Source organism: Sapajus apella, unplaced genomic scaffold (assembly GCF_009761245.1).
Source record: "Sapajus apella isolate SASKATOON/1434 unplaced genomic scaffold, GSC_monkey_1.0 scaffold47, whole genome shotgun sequence".
NCBI classification, from domain to species: Eukaryota; Metazoa; Chordata; class Mammalia; order Primates; family Cebidae; genus Sapajus; species Sapajus apella.
The window spans coordinates 7,517,539-7,539,575 of NW_022436987.1; the positions used below are offsets into that span (position 1 = coordinate 7,517,539).

The window sequence follows — 22,037 nt, forward strand, 5'->3', positions numbered from 1 at the left end:
AACAGGGTGAGGGGAAAGGGGGGTGAGTCGTCTGTCTCCAGGTAAGTAAATTCCACATATTTTTCCTTTCTTTTTAACCTGATTAAAAACACATATATCTCCTTGAAAAGCAGTGTAACAACATTAAATCAAATCTTTATATGGACAATAAATCATTCACAATCTGATAACCTCACATGGGAATAGTCGTCAGACTCACCTACTCCTTTTCCGTAATTTTCCATGGGCGTGCTTGCTTGTTACGTGACTGTAGCTTGAATCACGGTATCCACACTCTTTATTCAGCTTTTCTCGTTCAGCCTCACATTCCACACGTCATCCTCCTCGTGGTCACTTTTAGGGACTGTGGAATGTCTCATCAAATTGATGTATTGTCGTTGCCTGAGCACTGAAACCAGGGATTAGCAAACTGTGATTGGCCACATTGTTCCATATTGCTATTGAGCTAAGAATGGTTTTATATAGAGGCTGAAGAAAACCATCAAAAGAATATTTTGTGACACATGAAAATTATTTAAAATTCAAATTTCAGTATCCATCAATAAAGGCTGATTGTCATCCAACCATGCCCATTTCTTTACATTACTCTCCATGGCTGCTTCCGCTGTGAGAGGTCGTGAAAGAGACCATATGACCCACAGGCCAGAAATAGTTCCTAGCTGGTCCATCACACACACACAAAAAAACTTGCTGACCTCTAATTTAGGCCTTCCAATTATTTACTATTACAGATGACACTGCTTCTGTTAAACTATTTCTTTAAGATCTTTTTTTTTTTTTGTTTTTGAGAGGGAGTTTTGCTCTTGTCCCCAGGCTGGAGTGCAACGGCACGATCTCAGCTCACGGCCACCTCCACCTCCTGGATTCAAGCAATTCTCGTGCCTCAGCCTCCCAAGTAGCTGGGATTACAGGCATGCTCCACCACGCCTAGCTAATTTTTTGTACTTTTAATAGAGACTGGGTTTCTCCATGTTGGTCAGTCTGGTCTTAAGCTCCTGACCTCAGGTTATCCGCCCCGCCTCAGCCTCCCAAAGTGCTGGGATTATAGGTGTGAGCCACTGCACTCAGCCAAGGTGATTTTCTAGGAATGGCATTAGTTATTGAGTGAGATTGTGCCTCTCACCGGCCAGGAGGGTGTGCGCCCACTGCATGGCCCTCCGAGTTTCACCCCCTGTTGCATTATTTCATTAAAAGCTTGAATATTTCCTGCCAGCCTGTGATGTCCTTTGGAATGATTTGAGAATCCTTCAACCGTCCCTTTCCCTAAAAAATCAAGAAAATAAATACTTAAGCCGCTAAAAATAAATGAGAGCAGGACATGGAGTGTGTTTTTCCACGTGTCAGTGAACTTCCTTTAAACTTTCCTGTGGTTTTCACCTTCGGCCGCTGTTTCACAACAGTGCCCTCACACAGTGACAGCTGTGAACTTCCTGATTCTCCCAGGGGTCCTCGGCGTTGATGGCTGTTTCCTATTTCACTGTAATGAAGGTGTTCCTATGGTTACCCAGCACGCCTTGTGTTAAATGCTGATATGTCGCCATGTGTCTGTCCCTTTCTCTCCCTTCAAATAAGCCAGTCAGCCTCAAACTTGAGTGTGAATTGGCATCACCTAGAGCTTGTTAAAACACAGCATGCTGGCCCTATTTCCAGGGTTTCTGAATAAGTAGGTCTGGAGAAGGAACCTGATAATGTGCGTTTCTGATTTCTAATATGTTCTCAGGTGATGCTAATGCTGTTGGCCGGGGACCTCCCTTTGAGAACCATGGAGCTAAGCTCTCATTGCACAGCATGGTTTGAAATGCAGGAGCTTAGTGTGTAAAATGTCTGTGATCCGTGGAAAGCACAATAAGATACAGCCCAGCCTTCTCCTCTGAGTTGTTTCCACCACTGCACTCGGGTTTTCACATATAAGCAGGGAAATGTAGAAATATTCCTTGGCATAGCCATTGGAGAACTCCCACAGTTCTATGCAGCTGTGGCCACATGGAGAGCACAGTGGACAGCTTCTGTGGCCATGGCCGACACTTGGCTTTCCTGCACAATTACATGGCTCTAACTTATAAATACTGGCCGACAACTCCTACCTCCTACAGACGTTGTGAGTTTTTTGTGTGTTATTTTTTGGGTTTTTTGTTTGTGTTTTTTTTGAGACAGAGTCTTGCTCTGTTGCCCAGGCTGGAGTTCAATGGTGCAGTCTCGCCTCACTGCAACCTCCGCCTCCTGGGTTCAAGTGATTCTCCTGCCTTAGCCTCCTGAGTAGCTGGGATTACAGGTGCCCACCACCATGCCCAGCTAATCTTTGTATTTTTAGTAGAGATGAGATTTACCAGGTTGGCCAGGCTGGTCTTGAACTCCTGACCTCAGGTGATCCGCCCCCTCGGCCTCCCAAAGTGCTAGGATTACAGATATGAGCCACCACACCTGGCCCCGTTGTGAGTTTTAATAGGAATAATGCCTCAATGGAACTATAGAAGCTAGCTACTGTGACTTGGGTAGATTCTAATACGCTGTTTTATCTTTTCCAGGCTTGTATGCCTTAAAAACTGGTCTAATATGAATATTCTACAGATAAATAACAAGACCAATGAGGCACAGTACAGTTTCTGGTGCACAGTTGGTGCCAAGAAAGTAACACTGAGTCTGTGAATGCTTCTCGTTTCAGGCATAGATCTTGAGAACATTGTTTACTACAAGGACTGCACCCACTATTTTGTCATGACAGCCAAGAAGCAGAGCCTGCTGGACAAAGGTGTCATCATTAATGTACGTACCTCTTGGCTGCAATTTCCCAACTTCGCCACCTGGGCTGGTGACATCAGCAGGTGTGAAAGCAGATATAGTCCTGCCAGAAACTGAGTGAGGGGAAGAGGGGGAAGGTGCCACCCACTCACAACCTTCTTTCTCTTGGTGTTACATGAGTGGTGGATAAAGGAGCCCCTGCCAATATGCACAGAGAATTTTCTGCAGAGGGGTGTGTGCTGCTTTGAGACCTTTACTAGGTGTTAGTGTGGATAGACTGAGTCTTTTCCTTCCCAAGTCTCATCCAGCCTTGCCACCTCTCTGGGAGGCCACATGTCATTTGTAGGCAGATGGGGGCTCCTTGTCCTAATGAGACATAGGCATGCTTTGACTTGTGAATTTCACACTGTGGATCCTTGTCACAGTGTGGGGGAAGGGTCACCATTCATGCAGTCAAAAAGACTCCATCTGCATCTTGACTCTGCCACGTACCAACTCCAGACTGTGGGCAAACTGTGCATCCTTCTGAACCTCAGTCTTCTCATCTACAAAAAAGGAATGAAAGTTTCTGCCTGAAAGGGTTCTTGGAAGGAGCAAATAGAAGATACATACCGAGCGCCTGGCACAGTGCCTGGCTGATGGTGGGTTCCTAGATTCCCTCTGTAACTTCTCAGCCTTGTTTGCATACCGGCTTTTTTGACCTGCTGGCCTCTGGCCCCTGCTTCATGGCTTTGCAACTTCATGCTTAAACACAGGGTAGTGTTGGAAGGAAGAAATACATGGAGTAGCGGCCCCTGACTGGAGGCTTCTTCGGTCAGGTGCGCGGCCCTTCCAGAGCCCCTGTTGTTGCTGCTGTTGTCACCACTGCTGCTACAACCTCAAGACAAGGATCGCGCAGCCCAAGGTCAGCCTGCTGTCTGGGTGTCGGCCTGGAGCCCAGGCAGCACAGTGGCCATCCATCGCTGCTTGTCAGAGAAGAATGCGCCTATCTTCTCTCCTGCATGTGCTGGCAGCTGGCCGGGCGGTGTTAGTAACCCAGCTGTCCCGAGGGCTTCCTCCACTTCCTCAGGTCTTTGCTGAGAGCTGGGGTTGTGGACGGAGGCTGTGAATGTGGGCTTGGCGAAGTGGGCTGAGCACGCCAGCAGATGGGTGGGCAATGGGCTTCAGCAGTGTCCCATTGCTGGCTGTCAGTCTGGGAGTGGCGGCGGCCCCTTCTTCCCTCTGCCTCACAGGCATCCCTCCTGAAGTTGCTGCCTTAGTCTGAAACTGCGTCAGATAGAGAAGGACCACTGTGGGGTGTGGGGGTGTAGGGGTAGTGGGCACCTTTGCAGAAGAGGAGCTAGGCAGGCAGGCAAAGTTTGACGGGTTTTGTGTTGTGCTGGCGGAGCACCCTGGCCTCCTGGGATGCTAAGGTCACCCTCAGGTCATCCCAGGGTGTTTGCCCAGGCAGCGACAAGTTGCTCATGGCAACTTGCTTCCCTGGCAGTTGGCAAAGCCCCTCTAGGCCCATGCTTGTCTTCACCAAGGCCCTTCTTTCTCCTTCAGAGACCCCTGGGAGCAGCTCCTGAGCTGGTGCTGAGGAGCTTCAAGGTACAAGATGGGAAGGAAATTGGAGGCCACAGGCTGAACACCTGATTGGAACAAGAGCTATAGCCTGAGCCTCCAGGTGTCCAGCCAAATTCCCGACCCATCTTCCCTGAACCACTTAAATTTACATTCTTCTCTTGCTCCCTGGGGAAATGACAAGTTTTCTGTTTTCCTCTCCCTACATGGATCCGCATCTCCCTACTGCCACATGGAAGGTGCTGAGTAAGTGTTTGTTGAATGACTGACTGGCCTCTGGACAAGAGGTTTTCCTGCTTCCCCATTGATTCCAGCTGATCTCTGGGCTTCTTTCCATGGCTACTGAAGGAAGAGTCAAGTTTCTCTTCAAGCAGCCATGCCTCTGGGCTCTGAGCTGTGTCCATCTTTCTCTTCCCCTACAAGGAAGATGTCCCATACCAGGTCTTCCCTAGGCCCCTGCCTCTGCTGGCCTACACATGTGTGAGCTGGGATTCTGTCCTCCTGCCCTTGTCATCATCTGATTCTATGCTCCCTATGGTTCTGCTCCTTCTTCTATCCCTCCACTCATCTGGGACCCTCCAGCCGCTAAGAGACCCTACAGCAGCCCCAGGCCAGTAGTCTTCTAGCCAGCTCTAGCCTAGTGTCCTCCCATTGCTGGGTCCTCACTCTCCTGCATGAGGCACCTATGCCAGGCACCATCTTCGTTGTGTTATCCACTCCATCTTAGGGATGCTTGGGGCATGTTTTGAGCAGGGGTGTTTGAGACCGCTCCCTTCTCTCTTCCCCCATCTCACCTCCACGCCTTCAGAGAGAGAAGTGATCATGTGACTATAGTAACAGGGATCAGAAAGGAACCAAATAACAGGAATTTCAACCCGGACACCAGGGCCTGACAAAGAGCTCTTGGACCAGTGCAATTTGGGGGGTATAGTCTGGATGTGGAAATATGAGTTTTCAGAACAGGATATTTGAAATCATGGCTACTCAGAAAATTGAGACAGGGGTCACTCTGGCTGTAGATACAGTGCTCTGTGACTGTCAAGACCTTTGTAATTGAGGATACCTTGGCCGGGTCCAGGATACACTTCGTCATAAGCCATCCGAGGCCAGCATGAATTACAGGGGACAGGAATTCCCATTCATTGAGCACTTCCCACACGGGGCTAGGGATTTCATGTGTACACTCATTCCATCCCTCACATGGCTCTGTGATGTAGGGTTTAATATTCCCTTTTCACAAAGAGAGCGGAGACTCTGAAAAGTTAAATAACTTGCCCAGATTTAGTCAGTAAACAGCAGAAGTAGACTTTGACCCGTGGCTCTCCCTGACCCCTAAGCCTGTGTTCATGTTACACACTGGTCCCCTCCCTCTCCAGGTGTCTTTACTTTTTGTGTCACTTTTGAGAAGGGTGGTCTTTTAGTTTCTTTAGCCACACGATGAGCAGCTTGGACTCGGGGAATACACTAACCTTGCCGGCTGTCTTCGATCCTGACATCCTGTGGTTCATCGCTAGTGTCCCTCCAGGATGGATTTCCAGTCCTCGCAGCTAAGGGCTCTGCACCCCTGATTAGAGAAGCATAACAATTAGCACCAAAAGCAAAGCCAAGCTCTGGGGACCCCTCAGCCCATCAAGTAAAGGGGTGACTGATTCTGGAGAGAAAGCATGAGAGGGTACCCATTTTCTTTTCCAGTCTTGTTTGACCACTAAACATGGCGTATCTGATCACATCAGCTTAGCTGAGTTTATTATAAAACCACACTTTCTGATGGTTCCTTTGTCTCGTAATTGTACTGAAAGTTCTCATGAGAACCAGCGCTGTGAAATTGGCTTGTTGTTTGCTCTAAGACCATTATCAAGTGTACTGTTCATTACAACTCTCAACATACCCTGTTGAAATTCCTACGTGAGACAGATCTTTTAGAATTTAATGCCAGGAAAAAATTGCCTGCCCTGAGGAATTTCTATGCTTCCTTCTTTCTGATAAGGAAAGCTCTGTGGCATATCACATTTCCCTTTTGCCTTGGATACCAGGAAGCTCAAAGCCAAATTTGATGCTTAATCACAACCATGTTAACCCTCACAGCTGGCTGATTTATTTCCTCTTTATTCCCTTGACCCTGATTTTTCTATTTCTGTTTTGATTCACCTCACTGCGTAGACCCATTCCAAGTCCTTTTTTTTGCCAAGACGTGGGTCTAAAGGCTAGCCCTTTAGAGGGGGAGGTTGCTGGTTGCCGCACCGTGTTTTGATCTTCCCTAGGACTACATCGACACAGAGATGCTGCTGTGTGCGGAGAACGTGAACCAGGACAACCTGCTCTCCTATGCTCGGGAAGCTGCAGACTTTGCCACCAACTACCAGCTGCCATCCTTAGACTTTGCCATGAACCACTATGGGCAGCCCGATGTGGCGATGTTTGACTTCACCTCCATGTATGCCTCAGAGAATGCGGCCCTGGTGCGGGAGCGGCAGGCACACCAGCTGCTCGTGGCCCTCGTGGGTGACAGCTTGCTTGAGGTACCGCCTGTGCTTGGAGCCCCCACGTTCCTCTGCGAGACAGATCCCACATTAATATCCTGGCAGGCACTATCTGCTGTTTTGCAGCGGGGAGAGGACAGGCTCCCAGCCAGTTGGCAGGACTCTGCCAAGCCTGTTCCGGCCCTAGAGCCTGTCCTGTTGCTGCCTTCAGACGAGGCGGTTCCGCTTCTGTGTAGTTAGGAGAGCTTTCTTTTCTCTCTCTTGGCTCTTTTGCACTGACTTCTTTGATGAAGTACAACATCAGGCAGCCCCGGCCTGGGCCATATGGGCCATCCCTCTCAGAGCGTATGTGTGGCCCTTTGTGGTTTTGGAGATCACATAGGGTGCAGGAGAGGTGCATGGTCCCCAAAGTCTCCTTTCCATTCATAGCTTCCCTGCTGAAAATTCTTCCCAGAAAATCTGCAAGGGTGCAAGGACCCTTAGATTAAATGCCTGTGTTCAGAAAGGAGAAATTTTTCTCTTTAGTGTGAGCACTGATTATGTATTTTTTCCAAGTTAAGAGTCAAATTCCGAACCATGCTTTGGGTGCTCATGGAGCAGATTAGTCAGCACTTAGCTTGGTTGACTGGGTCCTTGGGCACCATTGTGCATGGACTCGAACCTAAGAGCCATGGCTGAGTCCTCAGTAGCCTTCCTGCTTTGGGTATAGCAGGATTTGTAGCTAATTGATGTGTATATAATTAGCTCTTTTCCCAGCTTGGTTTCTCCCTACCCTCCTCCCATGCTTTATGTCACACCTGCAACAGACGGCTGTTCTTCCATCAGGCGCCAGCATTTTCCAACTACAGCGCCTTTGCCCATATTATTCCCAAGTAGATCAGGTTCAGAATCCCATCCATTTGTTAAGATCAGCTTAATGCAACTCTTTTTTTTTTTTTTTTTTTTTTTGAGATGGAGTCTCACACTGTTGCCTGGGCTGGAGTGCAATGGTGCGATCTCGGCTCACTGCAACTTCCTCTTCCCAAGTTCAACCCATTCTCCTATCTCACCCTCCAGAGTAGCTGGGATTACAGGCACCCACCACCAAGCCCAGCTAATTTTTTGTATTTTTTAGTAGAGACAGGGTTTCACTATGTTGGCCAGGCTGGTCTCGAACTCCTGGCCTCAGGTGATCCGCCTGCCTCGGCCTCCCAAAGTGCTGGGTTTACAGTCGTGAGCCACCATGCCCAGCCAGTGCAACTCTTAAGAAGCTTATTCTGTTTTCCATCCCCCTCTCCCAGGATGGGAATTTGTCTCGCCTTTTCTGAGACCTAGAGCAGTTTTGTTATGCTTGCATCATAGCACTCTTTACATTTGACTCTCTGCACCATTATTTGAGCTTGCAGTGAATCCTCGTAGGTAGCAGGGTCCCTGCTCTGTCACCTCGCTGTCCCTCCAGTGCCCCGCACATTCCTGGTAATCAGTGTGTTCTGGGTACAATGAGATTGTAGATTGGGAGTCATCAGAATCTACTGGAATTTTGCGTGTTTTCTTTTGCAGCCATTTTGGCCCATGGGTACCGGCTGTGCCCGTGGCTTCCTGGCAGCCTTTGACACGGCATGGATGGTGAAGAACTGGAACCAGGGCACCCCTCCCCTGGAGCTGCTGGCTGAAAGGTGAGCTTTGACTGCAGGGCTCCTAACTGGGGGGCAGGGCCACTCCGGCAGGAAAGGGGAAAGATCACCCCTCGGGTGACTGCTGGATATACCTGGAGCCTCTGCCTCCTCTATTCTGCCTTCCCATATGTGGCCTGATTTGATCATCAGCATGCCCAAGGATGCTTTCTTCATCATGATCGGACTCTTACAGTGACTTTCTCTAGGGGCCAGGACCTTAAGCCCTGAATGCCACAGAAAAATCTTCATCCTGGCTGGCCCTGCAGCTGGGGCTCCCCCACATTGCTCATTCACCCAAGAGCCAGAGAGGTTTATTTAAGGGAATCTTCCAGGGCAGTGCTGAGTCTCCTGTCCTGGATGGGGTTTGGATTCTCTGGTTTTCCAGGCCTCTCCCACTGCTGAGATGCTGGGCTTCTTCCCAGACCCCTGCTGCCAGCCACGTGGCTGTGACAGCTGGTGGACTGGGGGAGGTCAGGGCTGGCGGGCGGCAACAGGCCTCTGACAGTCTTGGGTGTGGAAGCCTGTGGCCATGGGGAGCAGGCCGCAGGAGGCAGTGTGGCTGAGCATAGTTATGGCAAAACCACAGGCCACTGTGCTGCCAGCCCTGCATGCCTCCCCTCTTCCCCAGGGGGAGGAGCCTGGCATCCCCATCACCCAGGCGCCCCTTTCCACTTGGCCCCTTTGACCTTCTCCCCACTTCACAGATCTCAAGAACCAGGAACCAGGAGTGTCAGGCATTTCAGGGAAGGGTTAAACAAACATTTCCAGGAAGACCTTGAGCCAGAGGAAGGGGGAAGAGGGGAAGGGTGGGGACAAGGCCTGAGGTGGCAAAAGTGACCCCTGACCTCCAGGCTCCACCTCTCTCCAGGGAAAGTCTCTACCGGCTGTTACCTCAGACAACCCCAGAGAACATCAACAAGAACTTTGAGCAGTACACGTTGGACCCAGGGACGCGGTACCCAAACCTTAACTCACACTGTGTCCGGCCCCATCAGGCAAGTCAATCCTGGGGCCTGTCTGAATCACTCTGGACAGTGGGAAGAGGCAGTGGGGAGGGGGTCACATACAATTTTGGCCCATTCCCTGGACAGAGGCCACCAAGGCCTGCTGGGCTACTGGTGGGACCAGTTCCTTTCCCCAGTAGAGTCAGCCTCCTTTCTAGCCCACAGGACAGAACTAAAACCCATATGTGGAGAGAGAGAGAGAGATGCGTATGTGCATGTATTTACATATATTAACTTGTCACTATGCGTATGCATTGCTGATCTTATCTGTCTCAAATAATCTACTTGGCCAAATATGCTCTCTGCATACCACCCATGTCCTGGAGTCCATTTCTGCTTCCACTGATTTAGAACCACCAAACTCCCAACCTCTTTGGTCAATAGAAAAGAAAATTGTGTGAACTTTTAAAATTAGCTAATTACATACACACAAATTAGCTACACACATTCCCACTTAGTTTGCCTGCATTTGGGTGGATGATTGAGGTCCATCGTTCTATGGCTTAAGTTGCCAGGTTCCCTTGCTGAAGGTCATGCCTCCCAGCAATAGCGGAAAATGGTGGCAGGCACTGAATTGAGGGTGAGTCAAGTTTAGGGGCCCTGAGACTAGGATTTGGGGGAGAACTGGTGGGCAAGCATGTTGTCTCTCTTGCTCATAGGTGAAGCATTTGTACATCACTAAGGAGCTGGACCGCTACCCTCTCGAGAGACTGGGCTCAGTGAGGAGATCTGTCAGCCTCTCCAGGAGGGGTGAGTGGCTCTCCTGGGACTGTGATAGGTGGCTGGGAAGGCTTCGAGGGGAGGAGGCCTGTTCAGTGACCATGGTGACACAGGCTCTGCAGCCAGCCTGGCTCTGCCCCTTTACCTGTGTGACCGTGGGCAGGCACCTCTCCTCTTTGTACTCCAGGTTCCTCCTCTGTAAGACCAAGAGAACCCCTGCCCACAGAATCACTGTGAGGATGAAAGGAGCTAGTATGTGTTGAGAGCTTCACATAGTAAACGTGAACCGGGGATTATTTCACTGAGACTTGTTCTTATTTTCCTGTTGTTTCCAGCATGGAGGTCCCGTCCCCATAAGTAGATAATGAGCTTAATGCATTTCACCCTTTTCCCGATCATCCTGGCCTAGCAGTGCGCTGGGCACAGGGCCGGTGCTCAACGCAGGGAGAAGGGATGGTTCAGTGAGGAACTCCCAGCGCCCAGCTCGGCCCAGGATGCTGTCTTGCTTAGAGACCTCTTTGGCTACCTGTGCCTGTCCAGGCTTTGCCTCCCCTCCTTCCTTAGGCAGACTCAGCTGTACTCCTCCATCCCGTCCACACACCATGATGTGCCTACTGCTATAGTAAACCGCTTACTATAATCAACCATTTTAGCATTGCACAAACATAGCAGGTTTTTCTAGATTCTTTGCCACTGCACAGCCCTTTCTGTTCTCCTGGAATGATCTCTTCCGTCTGATAAGTTCCTAGATGCTCTTAAAGAACGAGCTCAAATGCACCTCCCCATGACTTTTCTTTGTTTTTTTTTTTTTTTTTTTTTTGAGAATTCCCCTCCCAGAGCAGACTCAGGCAAATGTGCTATGTGCTCCCACAGCCCCCTGCTTCTCCCTCCATCACAGTCCTGTGTCATTGTCATCTCCTCTGCGACTGTCTTCCCCACTAGATGAGCATGTTATTGACAGGGCCTAGACACAGTGGGTCTCAGGGACTCTGCTGGAAGAGAACATGCTCCCTCTCCCCTCCTGCCACACTCTTGATCAGGCCCCCAAGCAGCAGTCCTCAGGGCGCTGCACCCATGCCAATGGCCCCCTTCCCTGGCCCCTTGCCTTGGGGCCACTCTTCCTGGTCACCAGCCACAGTGGCAATGAGAGGGGATCCAGGTTGGGCTGTGTGAGATTCCTGCAGAATCTCACTGCCTGCGTTCTCCTACTTGCAGAGTCAGATATCCGGCCCAGCAAGCTCCTAACCTGGTGCCAGCAGCAGACAGAGGGCTACCAGCATGTCAACGTCACTGACCTGACCACATCCTGGCGCAGCGGCTTGGCCCTGTGTGCCATCATCCACCGCTTCCGGCCTGAGCTCATGTGAGTCTGGGGCCCAGGCTGGCCCCTGGAGACAAGGGATGCCAAGGCCATTCTGCTGCGTGCAGAATCTCCATTACTTGATTCAGTATTTCTCTTTTTGTGTTTCAATTTGAATTTTTTCTTACATTTGTTCTTTTCCCTTTGCACTGATTGATCTGTGTTCCTAATACGTGAGAATAAAAATCAGGCTTAGTGACTGCACTCTTACTGACCTCCCCCCGCGCCCCTACTACCACACTCTTCAGAAATTTGAGCATTCATACATTGGAGCTCCACCTTCAAGAGAGGAGTTATGGGCCAGACCTAATTCCAGGGACTAGTTTGAGGGTTTTACAGAATTAGGATTGAAATCCAGATCCACAAGCTGTGTGTCCTTGGGCAAGCCACTTGCCTTCTCTGAGCTTTAGATTCTTCATCTGCAAATTAGAAAAAACAGCAGGAGCATTGGGGAGATCAGGTTATATTTGAGGAAACACCGTGATGCCAAAGCTTGATGCATCTGTATGTAAATCAGCAGCAGCATAACTTCCTGACCAGGTGCAAATCTACCACAATAGGCTGGAAGGAAACCTACCCAAGGGCTATCATTTGGTACCTTAGGAAGCAAGGCTGCCTTAAGAGGATGGACTTGCCTCTTTTTTTTTTTTTTTAAGATGGAATCTCTTGCTGTGTTGCCCAGGCTGATCTCAGCTCATGGCAACCTCCGCCTCCTGGGTTCAAGTGATTATCCTGTATCATCAGCCTCCCGAGTAGCTAGGATTACAGGTGCCCGCCACCACAGCCAGCTAATTTTTGTATTTTTAGTAGAAATGGGATTTTGCCATGTTGGCCAGCCTGGTGTCGAACTCCTGAGCTCAAGTGATCTGCCTGCCTCGGCCTCCCAAAGTGCTGGGATTACAGGCTTGAGCCACTGCCCCTGGGCTCCCTTTTAATTTTATATGATATATAACTTGATTTTTTTTTTTACAAGATGCCCATTTTACTTTTGTAATTTAAAAAAAAAAGATATTTAAAAGTAAAATAGCTCATGAATTTTCCCAAGAGGTTTAAATCATTTTCTGATGGTTTTAGCCCACGCAGCAATTATGTCATCATGGCCCGAGTCTGATTTTGTCGCTTCATGACCAGTGGGGTGGTGGGGTGAGAACTGGGGGTAGGGGTTGGGGGTTACTGTTCCTTCCCCACAGCCCGCCGACATGTGGCAGAGTGTCACCCTCAGTGCTCCTTACCAGCTGGAGGTGCTCAGTGCACCCCACCTCTGCCTCGTCTCCCTGAATTTCTGTACTTTGATTCTCTAGCAACTTTGACTCTTTGAATGAAGATGATGCTGTGGAGAACAACCAGCTCGCATTCGATGTGGCCGAGCGAGAGTTTGGGATCCCTCCAGTGACCACGGGCAAAGAGATGGCATCTGCCCAGGAACCTGACAAGCTCAGCATGGTCATGTACCTCTCCAAGTTCTACGAGCTCTTCCGGGGCACCCCGCTGAGGCCCATGGGTAAGCACCTGCACAGAGATGTTGCTTGGCCCCTTGAGCCGTCGCTGTCCCTGTCACTGAGTCTGGCTGCTTCGAACACTGGGATGGTCTTTTCTGGGGCTGCCCAATATGTTCCCCTTGACTTTGAGGCCAAACAGGGGTGACTTCACTCACCCAGCCCCTGTGTGCATAAGTGGATCTGTATGTCATTTACATCTTGAGTTTGGGGTAAGGGAATTATTTTAGAGGGACCTGGTTACAATGACACCTCCATGTTATAGCCACACTTCCATGAGTCAGGATCCAAATGGCAGTTGCACTTTTATTTCCCAACAGATTCTTGGCGCAAAAATTATGGAGAAAATGCTGACCTCAGCTTGGCCAAATCATCCATTTCTAATAACTATCTCAACCTCACATTTCCAAGGAAGAGGACTCCACGAGTAAGTTTTGGCTTGGTTTTTGTTGTATTTCCCATTGCACATGGACAGGGTATGAGGAGCGGAGAATATCATATGCTCAGTCTGTTGATGCTAGTAAGTTACATGGACCAGGCGCTCCCTGAAGATACCGGTAAAGCTCGGATTCATGACTGAGTGTTTTCCGAAGTTCTTCCTGGCACTGTGTAGCTAGTTCAATGACTTCAGAGTGGTTATAGGAAGGACATGATCATGAGCTGATAGGACATATTGGTGAATGCTTTTAGAAGCAAATCAGATCAGCTCTGCTTCCTGAGACATGGGGATGAAATGATTTCTCACTGTGTGGAGCAGTTTAGATCCGGAACGTGATGGCCATCAGTTTAGTGGCAGAAGTGCATGGCACTCATGCTCCGTCCACCCATCTGTTCCATTAACTTGTATTTATTCATGGAATTCATTCATTCCATGAATTCAACAAATATATATTGTATTCATTCAACAAATATATATTGGGCTCTCCTATAGGTGGCAGGTGCCTATAATCCCAGCTACTTGGGAGGCTGAGGCAGGAGAATCACTTGAACTCAGGAGGCAGAGGTTGCAGTGAGCCGAGATAGTGCCATTGCACTCCAGCCTGGGCAACAAGAGCGAAACTCCGCCTCAAAAAAAAAAAAAATGGAGACCTAGAGAGGCTGGGTGCCTTGGGCAGGTCACCTGCTACTCTGTTGTACTTCATTGCTTTGCCTCTACCCCAGGCTTTTTTCACACTAAGCAGTCCACTCATTAAAAGGCATTTGTTATATATCCAGTTATAGGACATGCAGAAGTGATGTGCAGCTTGACCTTGGAATCCAGTTGGGAAGATAGACGCTGGGAAGAGAGGGAGAAAACTGAGAACCAGGGTTCTAAACCTGGGGGAACAAGAGAGTTTAAGGGGCTGGCAGAGGCAGAGCAGCCGGGGAAGGGACAGTTGGAAAGGCAGGGAGGGAGCCGGGAAGCCCCGGGAGGAGAGTGCTTCTACACGGTAGGCCCTGGAGACCAAGCCAGGCAACAGGGAAGCCAGCCAGGGTGAGGGCTGAGGACAGCCTATGGGATGTGGATACGATGGGGCAGATGGCAAATGTCAGAGTTCTAGGACTGGAGTAGGGAGTCCCTGGGTAGTCAGTGGGAGCAGAGGAGAGAAGATGGATGGAGGAGAATAAGACCAGAGTGAGGCCACTGGTGGGAGCAGGGGTGGCTTTGGGTGGGGGCAGTTGTAAGTCCCTGCCCAGAGCTGGCCTGCCCTCCTCAGGATGGCAGGGTGCCCTCCACCAACAGGACAGTGGGCTGGAGGCCTCTGCAAGTTTCTGAGTCTCTCTAGTGGCCAACAGTCTCTTTAAGCTTGGCCAAGACAGCCATATCCGGCCAGCCTTCCACCCTAGGGTGGGGCTGCCCAGCCTCCTTTCTTTCCCTGGGCTATGAGCAGTGTTCACTTTTTCCACTGAGGCCTGCACTCCCTGCTCCCTGGGACATTGTAGCAGCTGTTTCGCTAACTCTAGGAGCAGGATATTTCATGCTTTTGCTGCTCCCTAGCTCTAGGAAGGAATGGGCTAGCAAGGCTTCAGCTGAGCAACAGAGCAGTTAAAATGATGAGCTGTACCCAGCCGCTCCCCGCTCTGAGCTGGCCCAACCCAGAGGCTCTGCGTGAGGGCTGCCTTGCCCACCTTGTTCTCAGTGAGCGAATGGTGCTCTCTTCTGGATACCAGTGGTTAGCTTGTTCTACCTGCAGCCCAAGGACCCCTGTCTTAGGCTGTTTTGCCCCAGACAAGCCAGTTGGAGTTTCTGGAAGCTCTCTACGCCAGGCATTGACTGCCTTTCCCCATACACTGTGTTTCTCCCACTTGGCCCACAGAGGGAACTGGAGAAGGATGTTTCAACCTTTCTCCCACCACACCTCTGTTGACAGAGTGACGGCATTGAAATAGCCTGGCCAGCACCGGCTCAGGAGGTGGGGACAGTGAGAAGTCAGGAATTAGCAAGGCCAGCCAGGCCTTCCAAGGGTTAAGGGCCTCACTCCGCTTCCCTCTGGCTCTGCTAGAAACTGCTTGTGGTGTGGGCTCTGCTGGCCAATCCTGGCCCCTTTTGAACCCTGTTGAGTCTTCAGGGTGTGTCCCTTGGCTGCCCACTTTGAGAGGAGTCAAGGCCCACAGATCTGTTCTCTCCCACAGCCTCATTTAATCTCTGCACTCTGCCCCATCTTTGGATAGGTGAAGAGATTTGGCCATTGGGTTAAGTGCCTGGCATGGGCATTGTATTTGTTCTTCTCTTGTTTTGTCTACCACTCAATGCCAGCACAATGATCAGGGCACGTAGAAAGTACCTTCTTCCCGTCCCACCGGACACCTTGCTGTATCTGAATGCTTTTTTGATTCAGGGAACATAACGGCAATGATCTTTGGCCTCAGCATTTCCCACTAGCAAAGTGTGTTGAGTCCACCCTGGCCTGGTCCTGCAGAGCCACAGATGTCTGCACAGAAGACTCTGAAATACATTCACACATCCACATCTGTGCATAGAGGCTCCCTCACGTTTACACCAAGATGCCAGTACAACAAAACATGCAACCCTCAATGACCTTGCTAATCAGCCCTTCAGGAGTAGAGATACAGGCCAGACCTTGCTTGCACGAGTCTATACAATAGCCCTCCCTGCAAACACAGACAATATCTGTACCTATGGATATCTGTATCTGACCTTCCTCCCTGCCCCTCTCTAACTTCCTCTCCATCTTCCAGAGGAATATCTTGACGTGGGAATTGAGCTGTGAGTGCACATGTGTTTACAATGTGGCATCTTCATCTGAAGGGGCTCCACTAATCTCCCTCCTGGTTTTCACTGACGATGTTAAATTCTTCTTTCCTCCCTAAACTTACCTTCCTGACAATGTGCAATCCCACAAGATGTATCAACTTCAAGCAGAATGAAAGACTTTTTCCTCCATCAAGGATCTTATTTACTTTTAGAGACAGTAACTTTTCCATCGCACCATGAGTGGTTGCTGGTTGGGCTGATTAGTTCTGAAGACTGGGGGGCCCACGCCTGGAGAAGGCAGGGCTTGGGGATTATATTTGCCTTTTACGAGGCCCTTGGTCTGCTTCTGCAGCTCTGTCTGTGGTCCTGGGGAGCATCTAAAAGCCTCATGGCATGGGACAGTTCCTGGGAGCTCCAGGGCTCTTGTCATCATGCATGCTGGTGACACCTGAACATACAACCATGGCCCCTGTCATCCCTGTGTGCACAGGCACACACACAGACATACACACTCAGACTCACAATACCTGCCAATGCTCTCCTAGACCTACCACTCATGGTGACATCTGTACTTATGGCCACTACAGTCATTACTGTACACATATGCAAGACACTCATTTTTGTTCCATTTTGAGCCCACTCCCTGGGAGATAAAACAAAAGTTGTCACTTTTCCCTGCAGAAGTCATCCCAGACGCCAGATAAGTGGTCCCAGGTTTGATCCTGCTCAGCCGGTCCTCCTCCTCCTCCAGCACTGGTCCCCGACAGAGTGGCATTCACAAAACGTGACTGACGTTTTTGTCAGTGTCTGGTCTGGGTGGTCCAGGTCCGCCTCTCCAACCTCCCTCTTCCTGACCCACCTGCACAGACAGTTTCTGAAGAGCCTGGTGGCATTACGTGTGAAAGTGCCTCTTCCATCCACTCATTCAACAACTGTTTATTGTGTGCCTATTTTATGTGGAGTTCTCCTTAGTACTGGGGATGGAGCAGTGAATGAAACAAGCAAGGACCCTGCCTGGGCAGCCTGCCTTCCAGTGGGACTTACAAACTTCCTCTTACCCACCTCCCCAATTTCTCTCACAGAACCACCCACCCAGCAGCCAAAGCTCCCCACTAGGTTTTTAGGACTTCTCATTGCAGAGGTTTGAAGAAGGCTTAGGAGAGTTAAGAGTGCCATCTTCCAAGGCTGGGGCAAGCACAGGGTCCTGGAGCAGCCCCTCCAGGTGCCAGTAGGTCAGGACTGAAGCTGTGCTCTCTCCTTTCCTCTGTGCAATCTCAGTCCAGGACTCAGAGCTGGTTTACAGATTGGGAATGCAGTTAGAAGTCAGGCAGACAAACACATAGTGAGGTCTGCTGGGGATCTGGCAAATGTTCTGGCCTCTCAGAGGGCTCCTTTGCTTGCCTGAGAAATGAGGGTAACAACATATACATCACAGCATTGCTGCATAAATGAGGCGGGCAAATGCGTGTGGCAGGTCTGAGCACTGTGTCTGGGAGCTGGAAGGGGATCAGTAAATGATAGTTCTCTCCTTTTAAAATGATGATTAAATGAAGATGCTTGTTTTCTCAAAAGATGAGTAAAACTATCTGGCTTGAAACTTGGTTCTGTACTGCCACCACAATCAATACAGCTCTTTACAGCATACAAAACACTTTCATATACATCTCATTTGCTCCTCATGTCACCTTTGGAAGAAGGCTGGGAACACATTTTCATGCCAGTTTTTAGATAGGGAAACTTGGACTTGGAGAGATTACATTTTGATGATAAGTCATGTAGGTGGTAAATGTTGAAGCCAGAAGTAGAATTCAGATGTTTAAACTTCTGTTACTCTGCCAAGCATGGGGTCTCATGCCTGTAATCCCAGCACTTTGGGAGGGTGAGGTGGGTGGATTGCTTGAGGCCAGAAGTTCAAGACCAGCCTGGCCAACAAGGTGAAACCCTGTCTCTACTAAAAATACAAAAACTAGCCTGTGTGGTAGTATACCCTCCTAGCTTCTTGGGAGGCTGAGGCACGAGAATCACTTAAACCCAGGAGATAGAGGTTGCAGTGAGCTGAGATCACACCACTGCACTCCAGCCTGGGCAATACCACAAGACCCCTTCCCCAAAAAGGGTAAATAAAATAAAATAGAAGCCTGTGACTGACCCTAGCCTCACTAATAGTGTCCAACCCTTGTACCGTAGTCCCCACCTTATCTGCGGTTTTGCTTTCCAAGATTTCAGTGACCTGTATTCACTCATGGTCCAAAAATATTAAAAGGAAAATTCCAGAAACAATTCACAGTTTTAGATTGCACACCATTCTGAGTAGCATGATGAAATCTCACACCTTCCCACTCCATCCTGCCTGGAATGTGAATCATCCCTTTGTCCAGTATATTCATGGTGTATACACCACCCACCCATTAGTTCCCTTAGCCATCTCAGCTAAGGTAACATAGATATGTTTTTTTGATTTAGTAACATGGTTCGGCACTATTCATGGTTTCCAGTTTCCGCTGGGGGCTTTGGAATGTATCTGCCATGGATGAGGGATGACTACTGTCTAACACTTTATAGAAGTGTTTTACATCTGTGATTTCATTACTCTCATAGCACCTTATGAACTAAACAATATAAAATCTCTTCTTATAGTTAAGGAAACTGAAGTCAAAGTAGTTGGATGATTTTCCTGAGATCCCACAGCTGGGAAATAATTAGTACCAGCACTCAAATCTGTGATTCCTTGAAGAAAGCACTATCTTGCTGGTGTCACTGGCCATCTTTCTAAATGTCATAGCTGCTGCCCAAGTCAACAAGGCCATAGTCTGCAATGGCCAACGTCTCTTCCTATGACCCATTTCTAAATTATTCCTGGGCTAGGCTATACCAGCTAACTAAATATAAAGTTTGTTTGCCTTGAGCTAAAATCACATTAACTCAGATGGTAGAGGAACATGGTTATCTTGTGCTGATCAAATAAATGTTCAGATTGGCAGATCTTTGACTTTTTTTTTAATGGGGAAACCAATTAGTTTAATAAATGCCTTTTGGTATATAGACTCTTTCAAATGATTGGGCAATCATGATAAGAAAGTATTCTTAGGGCGAAACAGCTGGAAACATTAATAGGAAAAGAACATAAGTTATTTATTCTCATGTTCTCTTTGGGCACAGTATTTTCTTTCTTCTTGTACTTTTAATTCTTTGTAGAGTAAAATAGGGTCCAAGGACAAGGGAATACTGAAGCAATTTTGGTTCCCAAGTACAGATATACAGATAAGAAAAAATTAGATAAATCTCTAGGTTCGAATGTTCTTAACCTTTTTGCTTTAGCCTAGCTCTTAGTTGAGAATCAGAGCTTCAATGTTAAATTCATAGGGAAAAGTAGAAACCACCTGGGTATATGTGTTGCTAACCTTTCCATATAGACTACATTTGGTTGACCCATGGCTCAGGGTGGGTCAGAGGGACTGAGGTTGTCTCTGTCCATGTCCTTTATTTCCCCTGAAGGATTTGGAGTCTTCTCAGGGACTGCTAGCTGGGCATGGTCTCCCAGGAACACCTTTCATAAGCCTTTGGCTCATAGTGCTGTCTTTGATCTGTATAGGCTCCAGGGAAACAGTCCCACCCTGGCTGTTGAGTACAAAAGAGAGAAAATGTTTTGCTCTTTGGAGGAAAAGTCAAATCCTCATTTAAGGTAGAAACCAAAAAACAAAAAACAAACGAAAAAACCAGAAACCCCTAAGATTACGCATGAAGCATTCTTGTTGGGTAGGACATTCTGTACCTTCACAGGCCCCAGCTCTGGGCTGGCCAGAGCAGCATTCCCAGGCTATAGAGCTGGGGGTCCAGACAGCCTGTTCCTCTAAGACCCAACATTGTTGCAAATAAGGTCATCTGTTTCTCTTGGTGTTTGCCCAAGCTTTTGGCTTGAAATCATTTCCATTCACAGAATAATGATTTATTAGAAGCTGAGGAAAATGTTCAAGAGAAGGCAGGGCCCTTTGATGTGTTGTTTTGTGCTGCCTGGGTCAAATTTTTGAACAAATATCAGTGCACTAAACTGTGGTTGATCTTGTCTTTAAAGACAAACAAACAGAAAGAAAACTGGGCTGGCAAACGTGGGGAGAGGGCAGGGGATGATGAAGAGGACAAGAGACGAGGAAGCAGGTGCTTTCCGTTGGAGGGAGGGGTGCGTACTGGGCTGTGCGTTGGGGTGCCCGTAGCTATTGTTGTTTCAGAACAACCAGGAGGTGAAAGAATCCCCCTGTGATTAAGTAGATTAGGATTTATGGGGCTGACTGGGCTGTACGCCTGGGTTTGGGGTGAGCAGGTGGCCTGTAGCACTTCCCCCTACATCCAAAATGGTAGCAAAGCTAGGATTTAATGTGGGCCTGCTATGGAGGGCCCCTCTGAGAGAGTAGTATGCTCCCCGCCCCAATCTGTGGCCGGTGGGACATGGCTCCCTGGTTCTGAGAGAGCTAGCCATTTGGAGAAGGCCCCAGTGGCTGGAGACTGGTAGCAGAGAGGTCTCACCCCAGAAAGGATAGGGGAGCCTAGGTGGACCCTAGCCCAGTATCAAGGTTAGGCTTACCCATGGGGTGCAGAGGAGTACTAAATTCAGTCAGTCCCATTCCAGCCATAGCATCAGCTCAGCCTCCAGAGTTCTGCCCCTTCCCTGAGGAGACACGCCCGACAACCGAGTGCTCTTTGGGAGCCCTTGCAGGGTGACGCAATGGGCTTGGGTAGAGCAGGGCTTTCCGGATTTAAATGTCCAGATTCATGCAGCAGAGAGTGGCTGTGAGGGGTTCTCATAGGGCAATCACGTCATGTATCATCTAAACCAGGAGATTTCTGGGAGTGAAGAGGGCACTGTTAACAATCAGATAGGGGGTAAAAAGCAGTAAATCAGAAACACCCCCCCCACACACCTCCAGCAAACTAGGCTGTGTGGTCATGCCAGTCATCAGGCTATTGTTAAGGCTTATTTGACGTTAATAAAATATTGTTTACTAGTATCTGTGACGGTGACCAAATTGTAGGCTTGATTTGCCATCAAATCCCTGGGCAGCTCATTTGAGTCCTCAGAGTCCGTGTGAGGTGAACCAGGTGGCCTTCTTGTAGGAGAGAGGCTCCCTGGTTGCAGAGAGACCCCTGGTAGGCTCCATAAGGCAGCACACTGAGGGCATCAGCAGACCTGGCTGCGGCCTTGGGAAATCCATTAAACTGCTCTGAGCCCAAGGCCACGTTGCAATGGAGATCATCCTGGCCCTGCCTATGTCACCGGGATTCTTTTTGCTTTGATGTTTCATGACGATCTTTGGGGATGTGATTCCTGCCCCTTCTAACGGAAGCCTTGGCTTCCTAAATGGGGTGAGGTTCTCTCCACTGTGCCTGAACAAACCTCTGTGCCAGCGTTTGTCACAGTGCAGGGTAATTTATCACTACGCTGCCTGTAGGCTGACAGCTGTTTGCGGACAGGGACATATCTGCAGCCCTGTGCCCTCAGGGGTCTTAGTGGGACTGAAGCCCTTGCTGGCCCCCAGAGCTCACTCTGCTTTCTTGGCCATTGCAGGTGGATGGTCAAACCGGAGAGAACGACATGAACAAACGGAGGCGGAAGGGCTTCAATAACCTCGACGAGGTTTGTGTACACAGTGTGGGTTTAAACAGAGGCTGATTTCCTGACAACCAGTGGCCATGGGCGGCCTCACTGTGGCAGCAGCCTGGCCCTGTTCCTTCCCTCTGTCATGAACCACTGGGTTCCAGGCTTGGCGTGATGGAAAAACAGTTGGGGTTTTGGATCTCACTTCACTACTTACTAGCTATGTAACCTTTG

The 22,037-nt window shown here is 49.1% G+C and overlaps 1 protein-coding gene across 22 annotated transcripts in view; it reads left to right on the forward strand.

The window, feature by feature from the left end:
• The window catches only part of MICAL2 (microtubule associated monooxygenase, calponin and LIM domain containing 2), a 151,904-nt gene that overhangs the window by 102,981 nt on the left and 26,886 nt on the right, over nt 1–22,037 (forward strand). For all 22 annotated transcript variants that reach the window (XR_004257593.1, XM_032240766.1, XM_032240764.1 and 19 more), the window contains 9 exons: nt 2,663–2,763; nt 6,564–6,821; nt 8,322–8,437; nt 9,306–9,432; nt 10,101–10,191; nt 11,377–11,524; nt 12,823–13,022; nt 13,338–13,444; nt 21,774–21,842. Coding sequence is in view for 21 of the 22 variants with exons in the window: in XM_032240766.1 (XP_032096657.1) it covers nt 2,663–2,763; nt 6,564–6,821; nt 8,322–8,437; nt 9,306–9,432; nt 10,101–10,191; nt 11,377–11,524; nt 12,823–13,022; nt 13,338–13,444; nt 21,774–21,842 (1,217 nt within the window). In the remaining variant the exon portion in view is untranslated. The remainder of the gene's footprint in view (nt 1–2,662; nt 2,764–6,563; nt 6,822–8,321; nt 8,438–9,305; nt 9,433–10,100; nt 10,192–11,376; nt 11,525–12,822; nt 13,023–13,337; nt 13,445–21,773; nt 21,843–22,037) is intronic.